The 20145-nt window shown below is 32.8% G+C and overlaps 1 protein-coding gene across 1 annotated transcript in view; it reads right to left on the reverse strand.

Annotated features, from left to right (window-relative positions):
* Positions 1 to 14776: 14776 nt before the first annotated feature.
* Positions 14777 to 20145, reverse strand: part of TECRL (trans-2,3-enoyl-CoA reductase like) — a 125618-nt gene continuing 120249 nt past the window's right edge. Inside the window, exons 10-13 of the mRNA XM_063108083.1 lie at positions 19839 to 19924; positions 19298 to 19343; positions 18307 to 18430; positions 14777 to 15515 (exon numbers count right to left, since the gene is read on the reverse strand). Coding sequence (XP_062964153.1) covers positions 15467 to 15515; positions 18307 to 18430; positions 19298 to 19343; positions 19839 to 19924 — 305 coding nt within the window. The 3' untranslated portion in view covers positions 14777 to 15466. The remainder of the gene's footprint in view (positions 15516 to 18306; positions 18431 to 19297; positions 19344 to 19838; positions 19925 to 20145) is intronic.

A 20145-nucleotide genomic window follows, 5' to 3' on the forward strand; every position in this document is an offset into this window, starting at 1 on the left:
AAAAATCAGTTTGGCAGGATAGACTATAGGAATCCGGAAAGTGGCCTGAGAACAGCATAGGTTATAGGAATGGAAATAACTTTTTGTTCATGGAGTTAAACGCCAAAATATAATTGCAAAATGGTACTAACATAGAATTTCATCTTCACTGAGCCCTCAATGAGCCTGTTGGTGGTACTTATGAATTAGGTAGCTAAAGGAATTTTTCCAAGTAAAGACATCATGGCTCCTGATATATTCTCCCCATGAACTTTTAAGCACAATTTTTGATATGATTTTGAATAACTATTAAATACACATAGAAAAAACTTTAAAACTAAAATGATAGTAATCTTTCATTTTCTTATATACCTTGTAATTAATTTCAGGATAATTGAAAACAGTTTACTACTTTATAATTTCCAAATTATTATCCCTATAGTATTTAAAGTCTAAATTTACTAAAGTGTACTTTTAGAAGTCTAAATTTAGTAAATAAATGCTACTTTAAATACTAATTTAATCTGTATTAAATTTAGTATTTATATCTGAATTTTCAAATTATTATCCCTAGAATATGAAATAACTTACAGTAGCTTTACAGAAAAATCTTACACTTATAAAGTCTACAAGATAGTTTCAAAATAGATTTATTGAAGTAAATGCTGATGGCTGTGTCTTGCAGAAGACAAAACTGTTACATATAGCAGACTGTGTTTAAAGATATGACACAAGAACAAGTAAGCTAACATTTTAATTTCAGACAATTGTTTATATCATTGACTCATATTATCTGTTTAGTTCTGACTTGTACTATATTTAAATATGTCTTTACTAAACTTATTTACTCTTTTATTATTTGTTTCTCCCTCTGTGGCAATTACCTGTGACATGTACACAGAGACCAAAGCCTATAGTTGGTTTTAGCCCTTAAGCAGTAAGAGAATAATGTTTTAAGATATATTGACATATTTAAATGTGTTTATTTGTGTATTTATTTATTTATTTAACCTACTTAATTCCACAGTATATTCAAAATGATATAATAAAGAATATAATGATTTTTAAATAGTACTAGTTAGTAATATTACTAAAGAAAAATATTAGTGGGAGCATAAAAAATAATCCTTTGAAGCCTGAGTTAAACTTGCATTGATAACAACTATTAAAAAGCATTGACAGCCAAGCTGGGGATGCTAGAACTCAGGGGAAGAGGAGGAGTGCATGAAGGCTGAAGAAGCCACGATGAGGGAAAGAAAGGATCACTCCCACTATTTCGAAATCTGGCTGCTTTAAGACCTTTAACAAGTGGCTTGAAATATATATAAAAAGCATACAAAACAAGCACACTGGAAAAGTAACTAAAATGCATCACTTTCTCCCACAAATCAATCAATTTACATTCTTATTTGTCACAGTAATCCTATAGGGTAGGTATTACTATTCCTTTGTTACCTATGAGGGACATATCTGTACTTAGCTAACTTATTTTTGTTATTAAATATTTAATCCTTATGTCACTTTTTTTCCCCAAGCCTATCCCTTTTCTCCCTTTTCACAGAATTATTTAGAGTTAATATTTGTAAATGAGTACTACCAGACTATATTTTAATTACTTTTTATAGAGATTACTTGTCTCTAATATTTGTAGACAAAGAAGTTGGTTAAAATCCACATGCAAGAATAAAACACAGAGAAAAATTCATTAATAATTCAAACATTTCTTGAGTAATAATCTCATACATTGTACTAAGGTTTCAAGATAGGTAAAAAATCACATAGTAATGTTCTAAAAAATGTGCCTGGAAGAAACACTTTATTGACATTAATAGTATATTTCTAAAATAATGATAATAAAATTAGTAATGTCATAATTTACTTATTATGGACCAGTCATTGGACTAAGCTCATTACTATGATCGTTACTGTCCTCATTTTTCTGAGATCTAAAATTTCTGAAGTCTTATCAAATATCACAAATTTAATAAATATGAGAGTCCAATTTGAAGCCTGGATCTTTCTAACTCTAGTTCCATGACATTAACTACAAAGCAAATAAAGAGATATGCACATGATATCCAGGGGAAAAGGAGAAAATTGTAAAACTTACTGAAGGAGGAAAGGTTTGGAACAGATTTTCTGAAGACAAACTTTGAGCTGGATCTTGGGTATCACGAATAGCTAGGATGAGATCCAGTGTGTTACAGGTAGGTACAATGCACAAACAAAAGCAGATGTATTAGAAATAGTGTCTTGCCATTGAGAAAATATAAGTGATTTTTCTATCTGCACAGGGAATTGATATAGTTATGGCCTGATTAAGGAGAGTCCTGCATACCAAAGTAACCACCCTGATCTTAATTCTAATATTATTGGAGAACCACTAATAGCTTTAAATATGGAAGAGGTATGTCCAGGTTAGCATTTGATGTATGTCATTCTATCTTGTTGCAAAAATATCTATATCAACTATGAGTCATTTTAACAATGCCCTAGAATGTGAAAGTTAATAAACACCAGAGAATATAAAAAGAAAAGCAATTTATGACACACTTTTAGAAAATAAGTTTTGAGATGTATTTTGAGACTATAATTTATACCTCTATGAAAAAGTTCATTTCAGGGTTTACTGATTACTGACAGTGTGATTGCAAACAAGTCAAATATCCTATATGTCATGGATTCTCAATGTTGGCACTATTAACATTTTTAAATGAATAACTCATTACCTGTGTGTGGAATGGCTGCAGGGAAGTATATCCTGGGCATTGTAGAATGTAGAATGTAGCAGCATTCCTGGTTTTGTCTCCAGATATAGCAAAATGTCTTCTAGGGGTATCACTCCCAGTTAAGAACCACTGCTGTCTACCCTCTTTAAACTTCAATGTCTTCAGCAATTATATGGAAATCTTATAAGCATGTAGATGGTTGGGAATATTAAATTCAAATACCTCATTCCTGATTGTCAATAAATGTTAGCTATTCAGGTTATTTTTATTTTTTATAATGCATATTAATATACAGGTATGGTTTATTTCCTTTGTGAAATATGTATCTGTAAATTATGGATATACATATTTCATACTGTATTACTTTATCAATTATCTATTTATTATCCATATATGTTTTTCCCTACCAGTTTAAAAAATATGAATAAAAAGAATTGTGATTATATTAGATTTGGGGGAGAAATGGAAGAATGAGAAGACATGATTAAGTCAAATGGGTAGGTACAACTATGTGTTTTCAGATGATGGACAAAGTAAAGCCCCAAGAGGAAACTTAATATTTCTTGTAAAATTTGAAGCTTCTGGATGATCGTTTTGGAGAAAAGGCAATTAGATGAATGGAAATAAGTAGTAAATTGGATGAGGCTTAATACAACCACAATTAAATACATAATCAGGTAAGAGGGCAGTTGTTGGAGCAGAAAAAGCAAGAAGAGGAAAGAGGCTAAAATGCTAAATTTGATATAAGTGGGACGCCACACTGTCTTTTTGCATTTCAGCTAGAATGCAGCTGATTAAATACAAGGGGCCTCAAACAGACATAAGCTAAAGGAAACTCCTGTTATGTCTATTCTCACTTGTTATTGGAAGAGATAACTATATTTAGCGTGGCTGGAAAACAGTACCTCTGGTAGAATTTTAGACCATTATTTTCCTTGGTTAAATTTAGAGGAAGGTCAAAATTACGTTTTAAAATTTTCACATTTTATATATTTAATAAATAGTTGATATTTTAAATATTCTAATTTCATGAGTATTTAGCCTATAAGATGAATAGTCTTTATTCATAAAATTCACAATTACTTTATACTCTATGTGTTCTCTATATTTGTGCATGTAATAAATATTTTTGAAAGATGTTGATTTCAAATTTAAATAATATGAAATTATTTTTATCCAGAGACTACAGAAATAGAGAAGAATTTCACAGTTTTTTATGGTAAAAAATAGCAACATTTCCTGAGTATAGAGCTCTAAATCAATAATAAAAAAAAAAGGGGTATGCACACATTACCCACACAAGTACCCATATATACATAACCAAACACAGAGACACTTTTATCTCTATATGTTGAAATCTAAGTTTTAATCAGAAGCCTCCACAGAGAAGACAGATTGCTCTTTGCAGAATGTGGAGAATGTTTCTAGGAAGTCTCTGACTCAGGAGAAATAATGTTGCTGTAATGGCCATATATGCAGTATGGCCCAGAGATCCCTGAATGCCTGAGTTCACAATAGAGCTTCAAAGATGGTATGTAAAAGCTAATATTTCATTTTCAGTTGCAACATGTTTTGTAGAATTTAGCAGTGTTTGTGGCGTATGTCCTGAACTCAGTGAAATAAAATAACATAAACAAAAATCCTATAAATATATTTCTCTAAGTTTTGATAATAAAACTTTTATATACGAATTAATTTTCAAATGGTTCTACATATTTCTAGGCTGACAAGTCTTTCTTAGAACGACCTTGTTTTATTTTGTTTTGTTTTTGGCAGCTGGCCTGTACAGGGATCCAAACCTTTGACCTTGGTGTTAATCAGTACCACACTATAAAAGAGTGAGCTAAGTGGCCAGCCATAGGCAAGTCTTTCTTAGGCCTCGGGAGTGGATTAAGAGTTTAATCCTCTTGCCTCTATCAATTGAAAATTTATTGATTTTCTGATTAAAAGTAAAAACTAAACTTAAGATCAAGCACTTTACACATTTTAATGATAAACTCCAATCATAAATCACACTATGTTGTCAATGAAGAGGAAAGCAATCACATTAATTTTATTTGGTTAAATCTTTATCTTTTGACTCTTGTCAATTTTATTATATACTTTGAAATTTATATTATTATTTAGGAAAAGGTTTTCCCTTCTACTCTGCTGTCATTTTGAGTAAATTGATAATACAAATATGTAATAGATTTCCCAGTCTAAAAATCATATTTTTTCTATGTGTATTTCAAATATTTCTGTACTTAATCAAATATTTTGTGCTAACCAAATTGCCCTACCTTGCTGTGTAACTTTTCTTTGTATGTCAAACAAGGGTCACATTTTAAATGATATTTGCACCTCCTTTCATTTCTGTTGAGAAAACCAAAAGAGATTAGGATTATAATTTTAGCCATACATCAGAAATTAAAACGTTATTTGTTTAATCCCCTAAACAGTGTAAAGTATAAATTATTATCCTATTGCATAATTGAGCCTCATAGATACTAACAAAATAAACATATGTTCTGAATTGTTTAAATAGAGAAATTGTAGAATTTTGTTTTAAGGATATTTGGGAACATTATAAAGAGCAATTTCATAGACAACTAAAATTTTAATTTTTTTTTGTTAAGACTTAGAAATCTTCACTAACATATCAAAATAAGCCAAAGTTAATTGCTTATGATAATACTCATTAATACTCTATTGTGCATTTAAAAATACAACTAAAATTCATGAAAGTCTAGTAAGCTTGTATAAAATGGTGCACACATTATAAAACTCACATTTTTTCAAGTGCACATTAGAGAATTTACCAAATAAGGCCATATGCTGTGCAATAAAAAGGTTACAAGATATTTCACAGAAATAAAATAAAATACAGAAAAAAAAAAAAAGGAAGAAACATTTAGGGTATATTTTCTGATCCCAATAGAATTAAGGTAAAATAAGACAAAAACATATGTTTACAAAAAGCCCAATTCCTTGAAAACTAATGTTCACTTCTAAATAATATATAGGTGAAACAAGAAATTAGAACAGAAATTGGAATATAAATTTACTAAAATATAAAATAATAATGAATGCATGACCTATCAAAACTTATGAGATGCATCAAAAGCTGTATTTAGTGGAACATTTAATATAAAATTTAAAAAAATGTTGAAAATCAATTATTTGATCTCTATTCTAAAATCTCTATTCTAAGGAAGCTAGAAAAAAGAAAAGCAAATAAAACCTAAATATAATAGGAAAAAAAATTTAAAAAAAGAAATAGAAGTCAATAGAGTAGCAAAAATTGTATATGTTGCATACCGCAATTAGAAAACAACATGCAAAACTATATGCAATAATATTTAGTAATCTTGCATGTTTTGAGTGAAAAATAAAAGAAAACCAAACAGAAGTAAATTATTGTTCTATTTTTACAGCACCAAAATTGCATAATTAATCTATGTTATTAGAGTTACATTAGTTTTACTTTTCAGAATGTTAGTGACTGCAAGGTAGCATGAGGTGAAGGGAGGTCTTCTTGGAAGCTGGTAGTACTCTTTTTCTAAAATAAACTGAACATGTTCAGTTTGTAAAAATGCATTTATACTTAGAATAATGTATAATTTGGGGTGTGTACTTTATATATAAAGAACACTTCAAAGGGAGTTTATGTTGTAGAGTCAAAGATGTATGTTGAAACTTAGCTGTATAAAATCATGTAAAAATTTCAATGCATGTTATGCTGATTAGTATTCCTTGAACAAAGGGAATATGATGAAATATATTTGGAGATGACACTAAAACAAAATGCAGGAACAAGTCCATAAAGGGTCTGGTGTGTTTAATGATGTTTTATTTTTAATCTTATAGTGAAATAGATTATACTTGTAAATGGAAAATCTAGAAAGCAAAGAAGAGTGAAAAGGGGGAAAAAATATTTGTGATACTTTGGGCCCCAAAACAATTGTGAATATTTTGATTTGGGTCTTTTGATTTATTCTTGCTTTTACATTATGACTTTAATATATAAATAACTTTGCTTTTGTCTTCCTTTTCCAGTGTAGTTTATTTTGTTGTGTAATAACAAAATATCATTCATAGGGGAGGAAACCTCATGACTTAAGCACTTTTTAAAAAATTGAATCATAAATGATTGCACATATTTTGGGGGTTCAGTGTTGATGTATGTTGATCAAATAAATATTATTAGCATATATATTATTACAAATCATACTTATTCTTTATGCCCCTTATCAAATCTTTACCCACCCCCTTTCTCCCTCCCGCCTCCCACCTCTAATAACCCTATATTTCTTCTCTCCTTCTGAAAGAGTAATGGTTACTTTGTTGATTTGTTGCTGAGAGAGATGTGTTCAGGTCCCCCACTATTATCGTAAAATAGATGCTTCTAAACATTCTGGAATGGGCTTTATGGAGAGAGACACCTTCTTCTTTTCTTTGGTCTCCACAGGTGACTCTCCTTGTGTCAATGCACTCAAGTGGCTGGCAGGCCATCTGCACAGTGGTTGTGGCATCTGGCCACTTTTGCAGAAGCCGTGGCCATTGTGGTGGCTGTGGTAGTGGGAAGTGGTGTTTTTGGCCTGCTCCTTGCCTGGCTGTGGGAGAGAGTCCATACCCGCCTCAGGACCCTAGGCAGGCCCTAGGACAGCAGCAGCATGCTTGGTTGCAGGAGGAGAGGTTGGTCCCCTGCTACAAGCCTCAGAACCCTGGGTGGCCACCATAGCAGCGGTGGTGTACCTGGTTGCATGAGGAGGCGTCAGTCCCCAGCTCCATCTATTTTTACATTCTAAGATGTTGCTGGAGAGCACTTGAGTGGGGGGGGGAAGGAAATAGGGTGGGAGAAGGAGGAAGGAGAAGGGGGTGTGTTTGAGGCCCATAGCACCCCAGTTATTCCTGCAGGAGAGGCCAGTGGGCTTCCAATGGTGGCTAGGTTATTGCTGGGCTGAATGCAGATGTCAGGGGGGTGTGGCCAAACCCTTTGGCCTCCCACTCTCCTGGTTCAGGAGCTAGGGGTGTTTTTTGCAGCAACTTAGTGGTTGTTGCTGGGCTGGGTACAGTTGTGTGGGGGGGCATGGCCAAGGCCCAAAGCCCCGCTCTGTCCCCACTCGAGAGCCTGGGGCACTTCCTACAGATGCTCAGTGGTCATCACTGAGCTGGTAGTGGGTGCTGGGGGGCATGGCTGAGGTACCCAGCCTTCCCTCCTACCTGGCTTGTGGGCCCAGAGGGCTTCCAGTCCTTCTAGGTTTTATAGGTCTTCTTTAGTGAAGTGAGAACTTTACTAGTTAATATCAAACTTTCTCTCTGGTCTGTGGGTATTTTGTTTATTCTTTCAGTTCTTTGTTGGATTATTCACTGTTCCCACTACTTAAATTCTGCACTGGAACTAATTTGTTGTCCTTTGCCGACTTCTAAAATGGGGGAACTTCGTGTGGGAATCAGCACTTGAGCTCTGTGGTTGAGCTAAATTGCTGCTTTGCTGCTGATTCCCTGGGGAAGGCTTTTTGTGCAGCTCAGGTTATAATGGTTGCCTTTGTAGGTACTTCCAGGTCTCATGAGGTTTGGTGCACCTGGGTTGTGTAGAAACTCTGGTCTGGACCTGAATCTTTTCAGCAAACTGCACCTCTGCAATTCTATATTCCTGATCAGTCTACACAGAATGGGCCTGTGCTGATTGAGGGGCAGATCAGCTGTCCATGCTATGTCCCAGTGTTCGCCTGGTGGGCCCATCTCCCCCACTGCCCTAACTCCAAACATTTCCCATGGGATGGACCATGCACCAGTCCCTTGTGATGACTCACTAGCCTCTGAGTGGCTCCTTTTTTTCAATTGTTTTGGCTCTTCACTCCAATGTGGGTCCATGGGAACCCTGTTAGTGGTCTTGCTGGCCTGGGGGCCATCAGGGCCCTCCTCTCCCCTACCACCTCCAAGGAACTTCATATGAAGGTCACAGCTGCAGCTTTTGCCAGCTCTTGCTCCATGTGCTCACTGGGGTCAGTCTTAAAGCAGCCAGGTTTCGAAATAGTGGGAGTGATCCTTTCTTTCCCTCATCGTGGCTTCTTCAGCCTTCATGCACTCCTCCTCTTCCCCTGAGCTCTAGCATCCACAGCTTGGCTGTCAATGCTTTTTAATAGTTGTAAATTGATTGGTTTGTGGGAGTGATGCTGGAAACCGTATGTTCTGCCATCTTGACCAGAAGCCAACCTAAGCTCTTTTTAAAGATCTCATCTCTCAACACGGTTACATTGGGGACTAACTTTCCAACACATAAGCTTTGGAGAACACTTTCAAACCATAGGATTTCACCCTTGGCACCTAAAATGTATGTCCTTCTCATATGCAAAATACATTCATTCTTTCCCAATAACTCCAAAATCTTAACTCATTCCAGCATCAACTCAAAATTTCAAAGTCCAGAGTTTTGTCTGAATCAGATATTGGTGATGAGACCTAAGGCACGATTAATCCTGAGGCAAATTTCTCTCCCGCTATGAGCCTGTGAAATTAACAACCTATGTGCTTTCAAAATGCAATGGTGGGATAAGCATAGAATAGACACTCCCATTTCAAAAGAGAAAGAGAGCCAAGAAGAAAGGGGTAATTGGTTCCAAGTAAGCCCAAATCCCAAAAGGGAAAACAACATTAAGTCCTAAAGCTGGAGAATAATCTCTTTTGACTCCGTTCCTTGCATCCTGGGCATACTCAGGGTTCGGCCCCTAAGGCTTTGTTGTGCTTGGCTCATGCTTCAGCTCTCTCAGGAATTTCATGTCTGTAGCTCTCCCAGGTTAGCACTACACGTTGCTAATTCTACAGTTCTGGGATCTAGTTGGCAGCCCAGCTCACACAGCTCTACTAGGCATTATGCTAGTAGGGTCACGCTGCAATCACTTCATTCACATGGCTCAGCTAGGCATTGCCCTGGAGGGGACTCACTGCATGAGCTCCAAACCTGCAGCAAGTTTCTGCTGGAGTTTCCAGGCTGTCTATGATATCCTTTAAAATCTAGGTAGAGGCCACCATAGCCCCACAACTCATAAACTCTGTGTGTCTGAAGACTTAGTCCATCATTGGCATCCTCTGAAGTGGTGGCCCAAGCTTCATCTGTGCCTGCTTGGTCCATAGCTGGGGTGGTCAAGAGGTACTGTGTGGAAATTCAGGAAGTAGAGACCCAAGGCAGTGAATGCCATCAAATGCTGAGGTTCTCCTGGCACCTCTCTGGAAATCTTGTCCTCAGGGTCCTGGCTTGCCTCAAAGGACTCCAAAATACCTTCAGGGTCATTCTCCCATTGTCTTGAATCATATAATCTAGATTACTTCTATCCATATTATTATTTTTCTTTCAAACAATTGCTTGGCTACATTCTCAGTATTCTTTCCCGAACACACTTTTTTATTCTTTATATTGCCAGGTTAAGAGTTTTCCAATTATTTTCATTCTGCTTACCTTTTAATATAGACTTAGTCTTTAAACACTTCTCTCTTCTCTCATTTTTACTATAAGTGGGCAAAAGAAGCCATGCAGTAACTTGAACACTTTGCTGCTTATATATTTCTCCTGTCAAATATCCTAGTTCATTGTATTTAAGTTCAGTCTTCCACAAAGCCATAGGACACTGACATAATTCTGCCAAGTTTTTTTTCAACTGTATTAGAAGAATGACCTTTATTTCAGTTTCCAGTACCTTGTTTCTCATTTCTATTTGAGACCTTTTCAGAATAGTTTTTGCCATCCATTTTTCCACCAACATTCTGCTCATGACCACTCAAGTCATCCTTAAGATTTAGATTTAGTCTTTCCCTATAGCTCTTGTCCTCTGAGCCCTCACCAGAATTGCCTTTAAGGCTCTATATTAGTCCATTTTTGTGTTGCCATAACAGATACCTGAAACTGGATAATTTATAAAGAAAAGAGGTTTATTTGGCTCATGATTCTAGGACAGCTGCATCTGGTGTGGGCTTCAAGCTGCTTCTACTAGTGGCAAAAGCTGGTGAGAGGAAGCCAGAGAAAGAAACCTTTTGTCCTTGTAAAGCCTTCAGAACCACGTCCATGACCACCATCAAACCATAAGTAGATTAACCCATTTACTTGGGCATAGTTCTCACAATCTAATCACTTCTTCAACACCTCATCTTTCAATTACCGTAATAGCACTTTCCACTTTCTTAACACTGCCACAGTGGGGATTGAATTTTGGTGTGGGGGGGGGGGCATTCAATCCACAGCTAGCCCATTCACAGCAATTTATACTTTTTGTAGCCTGTTGCTCTGAGTTCTTCCAGTTTCTACCCATTACTCAGTTCCAAAGCTGCTTCCACATTTTCAGGGACAGTCATAGGTTTATGATCTGAGAAATGCATCATTAGGCAATTTTGTCATTGTGCAAACATCACAGACTCTACTTTCAGAAATCTAGATGATACAACCTACTACACACCTAGGCTATACAGTATAGCCTATCGCTCCTAGGTTGCAAAACTCTACAGCATTTTACTGTATGGCATAATGTAACACATGGTATTTGAGTATCTAAACACATCTAAACACAGACAAGGTACAGTAAAAATATGGTATAAAAGATAAAAAAAATGGTACTCCTGTATAGGTCACTTACTATTAATGAAGCTTGTGTGCTTGAAATTTGCTCTGGATGAGTCAATGTATGATAAGTAACTTTATGTGAAGGCCTGGGACATTACTATACACTACTATAAACTTTATAAAGACTATACATTTAGTCTGCATTTAAAAAACAAAGTAATTGAGTGACAATATTATGATGACTGTGATATCACTAGGCAACAGAAATTTTTCAGCTCCATTTTAATCTTATGAAACTACTGTTGTATGTATAGTTCATCATAGACCAAAATATTGTTACGTGGCACATGAATGCACTTGTTATATCAATGGCATCACCTCTCTGTACTAATTTTCTGTCTTAGTCTATTTTATTCTGCTATAACAGAATGCCACACACTGGGTAACTTATAATCAGCAGAAATTTCTTGGGCTCATGGTTCCGGAGGCCAGGAAGTACAAGATTGAAGGGCTGCATCTGGTGAGGGACTTCCATCATAACATAGTGGAAGACATCACAGGACAAGAGAGTACACACAAGAGAAAGGGCAAGAAGAGGTTAAACCTGCTTTTATAACAAGCCCCTCCCTGGATAACGAACCCACACCTGTGATAATGACATTAATTCATTCACAAGGGTAGATACCTCATGAACAAATACCTCTTAAAGAACTCATCTTTCAACACTGTTTCATTGAGGTTGAATTTCTAACACATAAGCTTTGGGAACACATTCAAACCATAGCAGTAGGTTTATTTATATAAGTAATAATTGCTGTAAAGTACTTACATACCTGGATAAAGTGTTTATTCATTTTTATATTCTATTTTATGTATTTAATATTTGATATAGAATTAATATGCCAATTAAAAGTTATAGTATATATATTTTAAAGGCTACGTTATAAATTTATAGAGAGTATGGGTAGCAAATAGGAGATCATTTAAAGAGAAATCATAAATTATAAGAGTTTATCAGAGAAATAACACTGAGTCCCTAGCTGGTAGAATGATGGATTAGACAAGAAATTATCCTTTGCAGTTGTTGTAAATATATCTTAAATTTGATGTAATTTTTTTTATCTGTCACCAGACTTATAAAATTTCATGTCCCAAACAAATGGTATAAAAATGTGTTTCCAATATTCTCAAGAAAATAAATCTGGAATGATTATACATTAATTTCATAAATATTTTATAAGCACTTTTCTTCCTCACATATTTCAGGCACCATTATCAACCTACATTTAAAAAACAAAACCCCATTGTAACAAGGGACTTCTGTCTCTAGAAAAGCTTTTGTACGTTTCCACAACCAAACCCCCTCTGAAGGAAGGCTAATTACAGGCTTCAATATGCACCTGGGTGAAAATGAACTTTTAAGCAGCCTTTAAAATAAACGTATTTTAATTATTATCATTATGCAAAAACTGCATAAATGCCTTTAATTGTACTTATAAAGCAACATTTGCTGTAATCCAGGAGCAACTGTAGGGCTTCCTTAAAAAAAAATAAATAAATAAAACTAATGATAGAAGAAACCTTCATCATTGATTCATATATTGTTTATTATTTTATGAGCACAAATGTTATAATTGACATTCAAGTGCTAAAGTTTAGCATGTGCTAAATGCTACATTTTTTAAAAAATCAAACAAATCTTTCTTATGTAAATGTAAATACATTGATTATACATATTTGTGGCTACAGAATTGAATATCAGTAAACATATATTTACTGTGATAAGCAAGTATGGATAATTAGCATATGCATCGTTGCAAAACTTAATCATTTCTTTGTGATGAAGACATTTGATCTCCTCTCTTATAGCCATTTGATAACATGCAGTAAATTATTTTTAATTGTAGTTACCTAGCTCAACTGTGTACCCATAGAACTTATTTTTCCTATCTAGCTAGTTTGTGTTCATTAACCACCTTCTCACTATCCTCCACTTTCCTCTCCCTTTCCTGCCTTTAGTAACCTCAGTTCAGCTCTTGAGGTTAAATATCTTAAAAATATTTTTAATCACTAGACGAAGGCTAAAGGACAATATATAAGATATTCAAATATATTTACAAATTTTATGACTTTTTTAGGCTTGGATATTGGACATAGTATTTTGATAGAGAAGTAAGATGAACTGACACATTTACAAAAAATTATTTTTAGTGTGTAAGTTTTATTTAAGCAGTGATATTTAAAATTGATCTGTGTGTGTGTGTTTGTGAACCATAGAACAATGTTTTTTTCACGAAAGTTTTACTGAAAAACAAAATGCACTACAGGTTTATTTTTAATCAAACTGCAAAAATTTTAAAATACACACATACAAACAAACCAAATACACCTTAAATGTATCAACTTGAGGTAGAAATGATAAAGGGGTGGGAAAGGAAGCCTTCGGCTGTGATAACCTGGGGTGTAGTGGCAGCTGATTCAACTTTCCTTTGTTTTTCCTTTTTTTTTTTTTTTCTTCCTCTCCAGCTACTTTTTATAAGAAATGTGTGAGAGATAGATAAAGATGTATTTTTAAAGTACTGTTTCTTTGAAAATTGTTTTGGGATAGAGAAAGTATTATTACAATCAATTATTCCGAAAGTAGCTACTAGAGTAACGATTACATTAAATGAACTATGCTGTTTCTTTTCAATATTAAAATCTAGTATTAGAAAATTCTGATGTTAATTTATCACATTTCATATGCTTAATGATGTTCACAGAGTTTAAATATCCAACTTCTGGCTGCTATTTTTAACAAACTCCGAATGGAAGAGGCAAAGCTCTCTATCGCTTGGCAAGTTTCATAATATCACTGCTTTAAATGATTTGGTGGTAGGAACTGAGGTTTATGAATTCCTGCTCTAAATATTTTCAGTCTTTGTTTGGAATAAGGCTTTTACTGGTGAAGACATAGGAAATTCCACTTTGATGGGGGAACACACTTATGAGACTCATTCCTTTGGCTCAGTTTTTCTTTGTGCAGTTTCATCCTCCTAAAAACCCTCTGAATTGACTCATCTTGGGGTACACAAAAGATAATTACTAAACAACAAGTAAACCAATGAATAACCAATCTGTGAAGATATCATTGGACATGAATTTACAGATCTATGCATTTCTCTGAAGAAAGACATAAAAGTAGTAATGGTGTATTTTTTTTTAGATTTAGAGTTTTTGTTTTGTTTTATTTTTATAAATAGCACATTATGTAAATGTGATAGAAATGGAGAGCAAATGCATTCTAAAAAACTATAATAAAAAAATGGCCTTAGAGAAGACTGATTATGGGAATCAAATTCACAATTGCAAAATTTTTAAGCAAGCATTTGCAGGTGAGCTAATGTCTATTCATTTATATCATGCAACCCAAGGAATAAAAGAATGAAACATGAATAAAACCTAAAATTGCTTTCAAAACGTGTATTTTAATTGATTTCAATTATTTCTACTAAGGATTTTTTTATTTTTGTGAATTATGTTGAGTGATGTTTTTAATATTAAAACTATTTGAGATATACCAGCAAGGCTTTAAAATAAAATGATTTCTAAATTGCAAGAATGCAAATTGTTGATTTGATCTTAATTCAGAGATTTGCAGTCTCTTGCAGGCAGGGGACAGTGTTTAGGTTTTTCTGAGTGACACAATGCATAACAAATTAGATGGATGACAATTGTATATCTTTAGGCACACTTATTGAGAAACAATTTTTAAGAAACTTTGATCATTAAAGAAGTATAAAAATGGCAATAATGACAACAAAACAACAAAAATTCCAGAAAGTTCAAGAGAATCATAACAGGAAGAGGCATATTTGTAAATGTCAAAAAGAAATGTGGGATGGTTTAAGAGGAGAAATAGTGTGCTTTTGCTGAGAGTAAAATGGCTTCCATGCATGTGGAAGTTTCAAGTTCACGGTAGTCAATCTGCTGTAATATTCTAATGCATACATATTATAAAGAATATTTAAAGTTTAGCACAATAGTTAAGTAAACAATTATGCAGAATTTCAGTTACAGTTGAACTTATTCTATCTCCTAAATAAGCAAACTATCTAAAAAAGCAGAGGCTGCATTGTGCCCTTCTCTTCTCTTACTGCTTGCCCAAATCCAACATTCAATTCCACAAATGAATCCATCAGTAAATGAAGTATGAAAATTTGGATGTAAAGTGGCAGCATCTTCATACTGTTCTCCAGTTGATATGGCTGATGAGAACATTAAACTTGTCCCTTTTTCAAACAAGAAAATTTCTTCTTGAGAACCCTATTTTGCTTTTACAAAGATATCAGTATATACATATCTCATTAAATTAGAAATAAGGCTTATACATCTCTCTCTATTGAACGGATAGAATGCATGAGTTTCTAATATCATAATCATTACTTGACATAAATATCACAAGTGTTAAAAATACACATGTGAGAATTTTAGAATTTTAGAATCTAAGTATTTTATTTATAGGATGAGAATGTTGACACTAAAACATATTTAGGACAGCATATTACTTCAACAAATAAATATGATAGCAATTTTATATGTAATCTGTCTAGTGTTTGTATAAACATTTTCTGCACTTAAATATTTTACTAACATTTTTCCTTTGTGTTCTATGAATATGATCAAATTATGACATCTACCTTAAAAAAAGTCATATTTTAGTTTTTGCTTTAAGCATATATTTAAAGGCTAAGTTTTAAAATCATCTCCAGCAATTACCCTCACTTCCCTCTATGACCAAACAGGCATGTAAACACAATTGAGACACCTACAACTAATTTTTGCAGTGGTGAATGCTGTTTCTGCAGAAGAACCCTTAAACTGAAATTAAGTTACCTAGATATGTTCCAAAGGAACATGTAGTGAATATATGAGATTATTATATAGATTTATTTTGTATTAGAAGAGATAAATGATTTCTTAACAAGCAATGCAAACTCATTACTCACACAATTCTTATATATTCATTTAGGGAGTTTTATTATAATTTTTAAAGTGTGACTATGAATATATATTAGAGTCAAGAATTTGAAGGCAATTAAAGTAAATAAATTGGGAACAGCAACCTTGGTGAGATAGAGAAGAGCAAGAAGAAATACAGAAGAAATAAATTAAATCACAGAAATTATGTGTTTGTGTGTATAAATTCATATATATGTATATACATACAGATTCATACACACACACGAATATACTTAGGTATATAGCGCCTACAATCGATAAATGAAGGTTAAGTTTTAAAGGCTTAAAATGTGTGTTATGGCTGCTGAAGGATTATACCTGAAGCAAGAATATTAATGACAAGACGGCATAACTTTATCAGGCTCTTTCTTTTGATGTATTAGGCAGTGAGACCGTCAGAAAATGAAAATAGAAACAATTCTTTAAAAAAACTTCTAACTGAAGTACTCATTAACTGAAGTGTATCTACCAACAGTAAGATAATAATTGATGTGGACAAATATGAAGGAATAACTGAGATAAAGAAACGTAGCAAAACAGGAAAAGAAATGTCTGTCATATATGTATTCTATCCTTTTTTGCCGCAAGAAAGATCTTCTAGTAATGCAAGAATGTGCAAATACCCTGGGCTAGCATCAGTTATGAAAACAGAAACCACTCTTAGTCATTAAACAAAGGTATGTTTATCACAGATAGTTAATTACCTAGATGTATAAGGTATATGTGATTTAATGCATTAATACTCTTTTAAAGACCATTAAGTGATGCTATACTATTTCGCTGAACAGGTACTAGGAAGTTAAGGTTCTGTTGTTGTTCTTTTCTCCTGAGATATTTTAATATATACATTTGGGAATAATACTAAAGCTTTTAAAGGGATTCTTTCTTTACTTCTTGAATAATTGGCCACATATCTTAAAGATAAACAGCTACCAAGTACATATATACCTACCTCTACCAAGGATATTTTATCATATATGCATAAGGTCTAAGAGCTTTAATGAGATATTTTGCTGCACGTGTATGTAATCTGAGAATTAGTAAGGCTCTCTAGAAATTAATCCATCTAAAGAATCCTTGTTTAAAAATGAAGAAACGGGATTTCTTCTACATATTTTAAATAGTGTATACTTGTTTTTTATAACATCAGTCTTCTCTTTGTCAAATACATGTGCATGTTCACATACACACTCACACACAACATGTGCACACAGGCTTTGAGAGAACATAAGTATTTAAGAATATAAAAAATATAATAACAAATCTCTTCACTCTAAAAGTCCAAAAATACTCAATACACTTTTTTCCATCACATAAAATCATTTGAGTTATATATGTGTGTATATATATATATATATTTCAAAATATGTGTATTATATTAATATGATGTATATAATATTACATAAATTGATGTATACAAATATAAACTAATAATATATAATCATTTCAAAATGTAATATACATTATATTTAAAAAGATTTAACAAATAATGTCCTGAAAATATTTTAATTGTTATAATTTCTGTATAACAGCATACAATGTATGTATTATAAATAAATAACATATTTGGCTAATTATCAATAGTTCACTTTTAATTAAGGTAGAATTTTCACAAGAAATTGAACTAATAACATAAAATATTTAACATTTCTCAGTAACACATTGAACAATAAAGAAAAATATTACTATCAAAATAATGTGCAAAATTTAATGATTTAAATGTTGCATCTTTTAAAAATATTTACTTTAGAATTCAGATATAATTGTCTTATGCAAATATTATTGTGTAATGTTAATGAAGACAATGTTACTCAAAGACCAATCCCTCAAAAATATATTCAATGCTATTCTTCATCATATTTATAATCTCTAATTATCATTACCTCTAGATTATTATGCTAAATTAAGCTGAATTTTACCATTTTATATTTTTACTAAGTGCCAACACTGTTGTTCAAGAATTGCTGGAACATAATAGTTAATCAGCCTTGACTAAGTGTGATTTAGTGAATTTATATATTTCCTTTCTCTATATGAGATGAGATTATTTATTTTTCTTACAATATAAATGGAATCATTGCTGATTTCCTATGCATATACAAATTGAATTTCTTTACATAAATCTTATGTTTCTTTTGTGCCCACAAAGACATCTGGATACTCATCAGAAGTGTAAAAATCCCAACTAGAAAAAAAAAAAAGAAAGAAAGAATTATTCTTCTTTTCTTATTTCTATGACGGCTTTGGTAAGTTATATTAGAAAAAAGTACCATTAACATATACAGATTTTGAAATATTTCTCAAATGTGCAGTTTCTTATCAATTATCTTTACTTAAGCTCATTGCCTAGTGTCATGATATGTGTTCAATCAATATTGATTGCATGGATAAATAAACATAAAAAATACATAGAAAAGTTCCAAATAAATCTACATTGTATCCCACTGACAGAAAATAATACCCTCAAAATTTTTATGTCTTTAAATTTTTCAGTACTATTTTTCCATATGCCTACACTATCTCTTTACACTTAAACACAAAAATATATAATACAATAAGCCAAATTAATTGTGATTCAAAATATGTGTACAGTGGAACAAAGAATAGATATTATATAGATCCCTTCTAATACATGGATCTCATGCAATTCATCTTCCTGGTGTATGTTGAAAGGCCCGGTATCCGAGACTGCACACTCATGGCCTCTTGCCCTCCTTTCACAAATATTCATGGATATTTGAAGACACTGCACATGTATATCCCTGTGCACTGTTACCACTACTTCTTTTTAACAAAATCTCTTTGCTTAATCAATATACTTGAACAATATTTTGTAGCTTGAATTAAGGATCAGTCACATACAGATAAATAGCAAATACAGCTTCAATATATTTTAATGCTGCTAAAAAAAATCAAAATCAACACGAAAGCATAAAATCCTTTTGAAAACAGACCAAACATTAGTATTTTAGTAACTTTATAACTTTCTCAGAAACCACTTCCTCTAAAGGTACATTTACTTTGATTAATTGTTAATAAAGTTAGGTCTTACCTGGAAGTGTTTGTGTCATGACTGTAAAACTAATCCATGATCCAATCTGTTATATTAAAATATAAATTGACAAACATCTCTGTTTAATCTAGTAATTTGTTCACTTGTGGCTGTAAATAGGCAATTTGAAAGCTTAAACATTAGAAAACCTATAGGCAGAAATAAATTTCCAAAAAAATAATAATTTAATTTTGACATATGATACAATCATAAATAATCTTGTAAAATAGCATCATATTTATAAGAAAATGGAGATTATTTTAGAACTTTGATAAAAATTTAAATCCTGAAATAGCATAACATTTTGTGTCAAGATTGCAAAATCTTTAAATATAGATAAATTTATGCACAAATATTCTTATTTTGTAGGGAAAATTCTGTTTGAAATGTTTGATTTTCCTATTCTGTACCTATATATATAGATAAGACCTATATATACTTTATACTATATATTAATTTATAATACATGTTAATACATAAGCACATACATTTAATACATAATCAAATAAAGTTCAAGTATTCACATGCATTAATAGCATACCTCATAGGTGTAGTTAGGGCATGAAACCAGGAAAAACATCCATGTGAAGGGGTTATAATTTGGACTTGGGAAACAGGCGTTATTTCCTTTTAGAAAGAAAAGTAAAATGTCAGTGATGCTACATTTTGCAAATTTGATCACATACCTATATTATATAATACTAAATTCCCAAGAACAACTATATACCACATGAAATGTCATTGTATATTTATAGTGACCTATTTTACAAATTACTCAGAAGAGACCTAGTTTCAAATGTTATGACCTTTTGACTCAAATAAAATAGCTGTCATATTCTGACCGTGCT

The sequence above is a fragment of the Cynocephalus volans genome, chromosome 9 (genome assembly GCF_027409185.1).
Source record: "Cynocephalus volans isolate mCynVol1 chromosome 9, mCynVol1.pri, whole genome shotgun sequence".
NCBI lineage: Eukaryota > Metazoa > Chordata > Mammalia > Dermoptera > Cynocephalidae > Cynocephalus > Cynocephalus volans.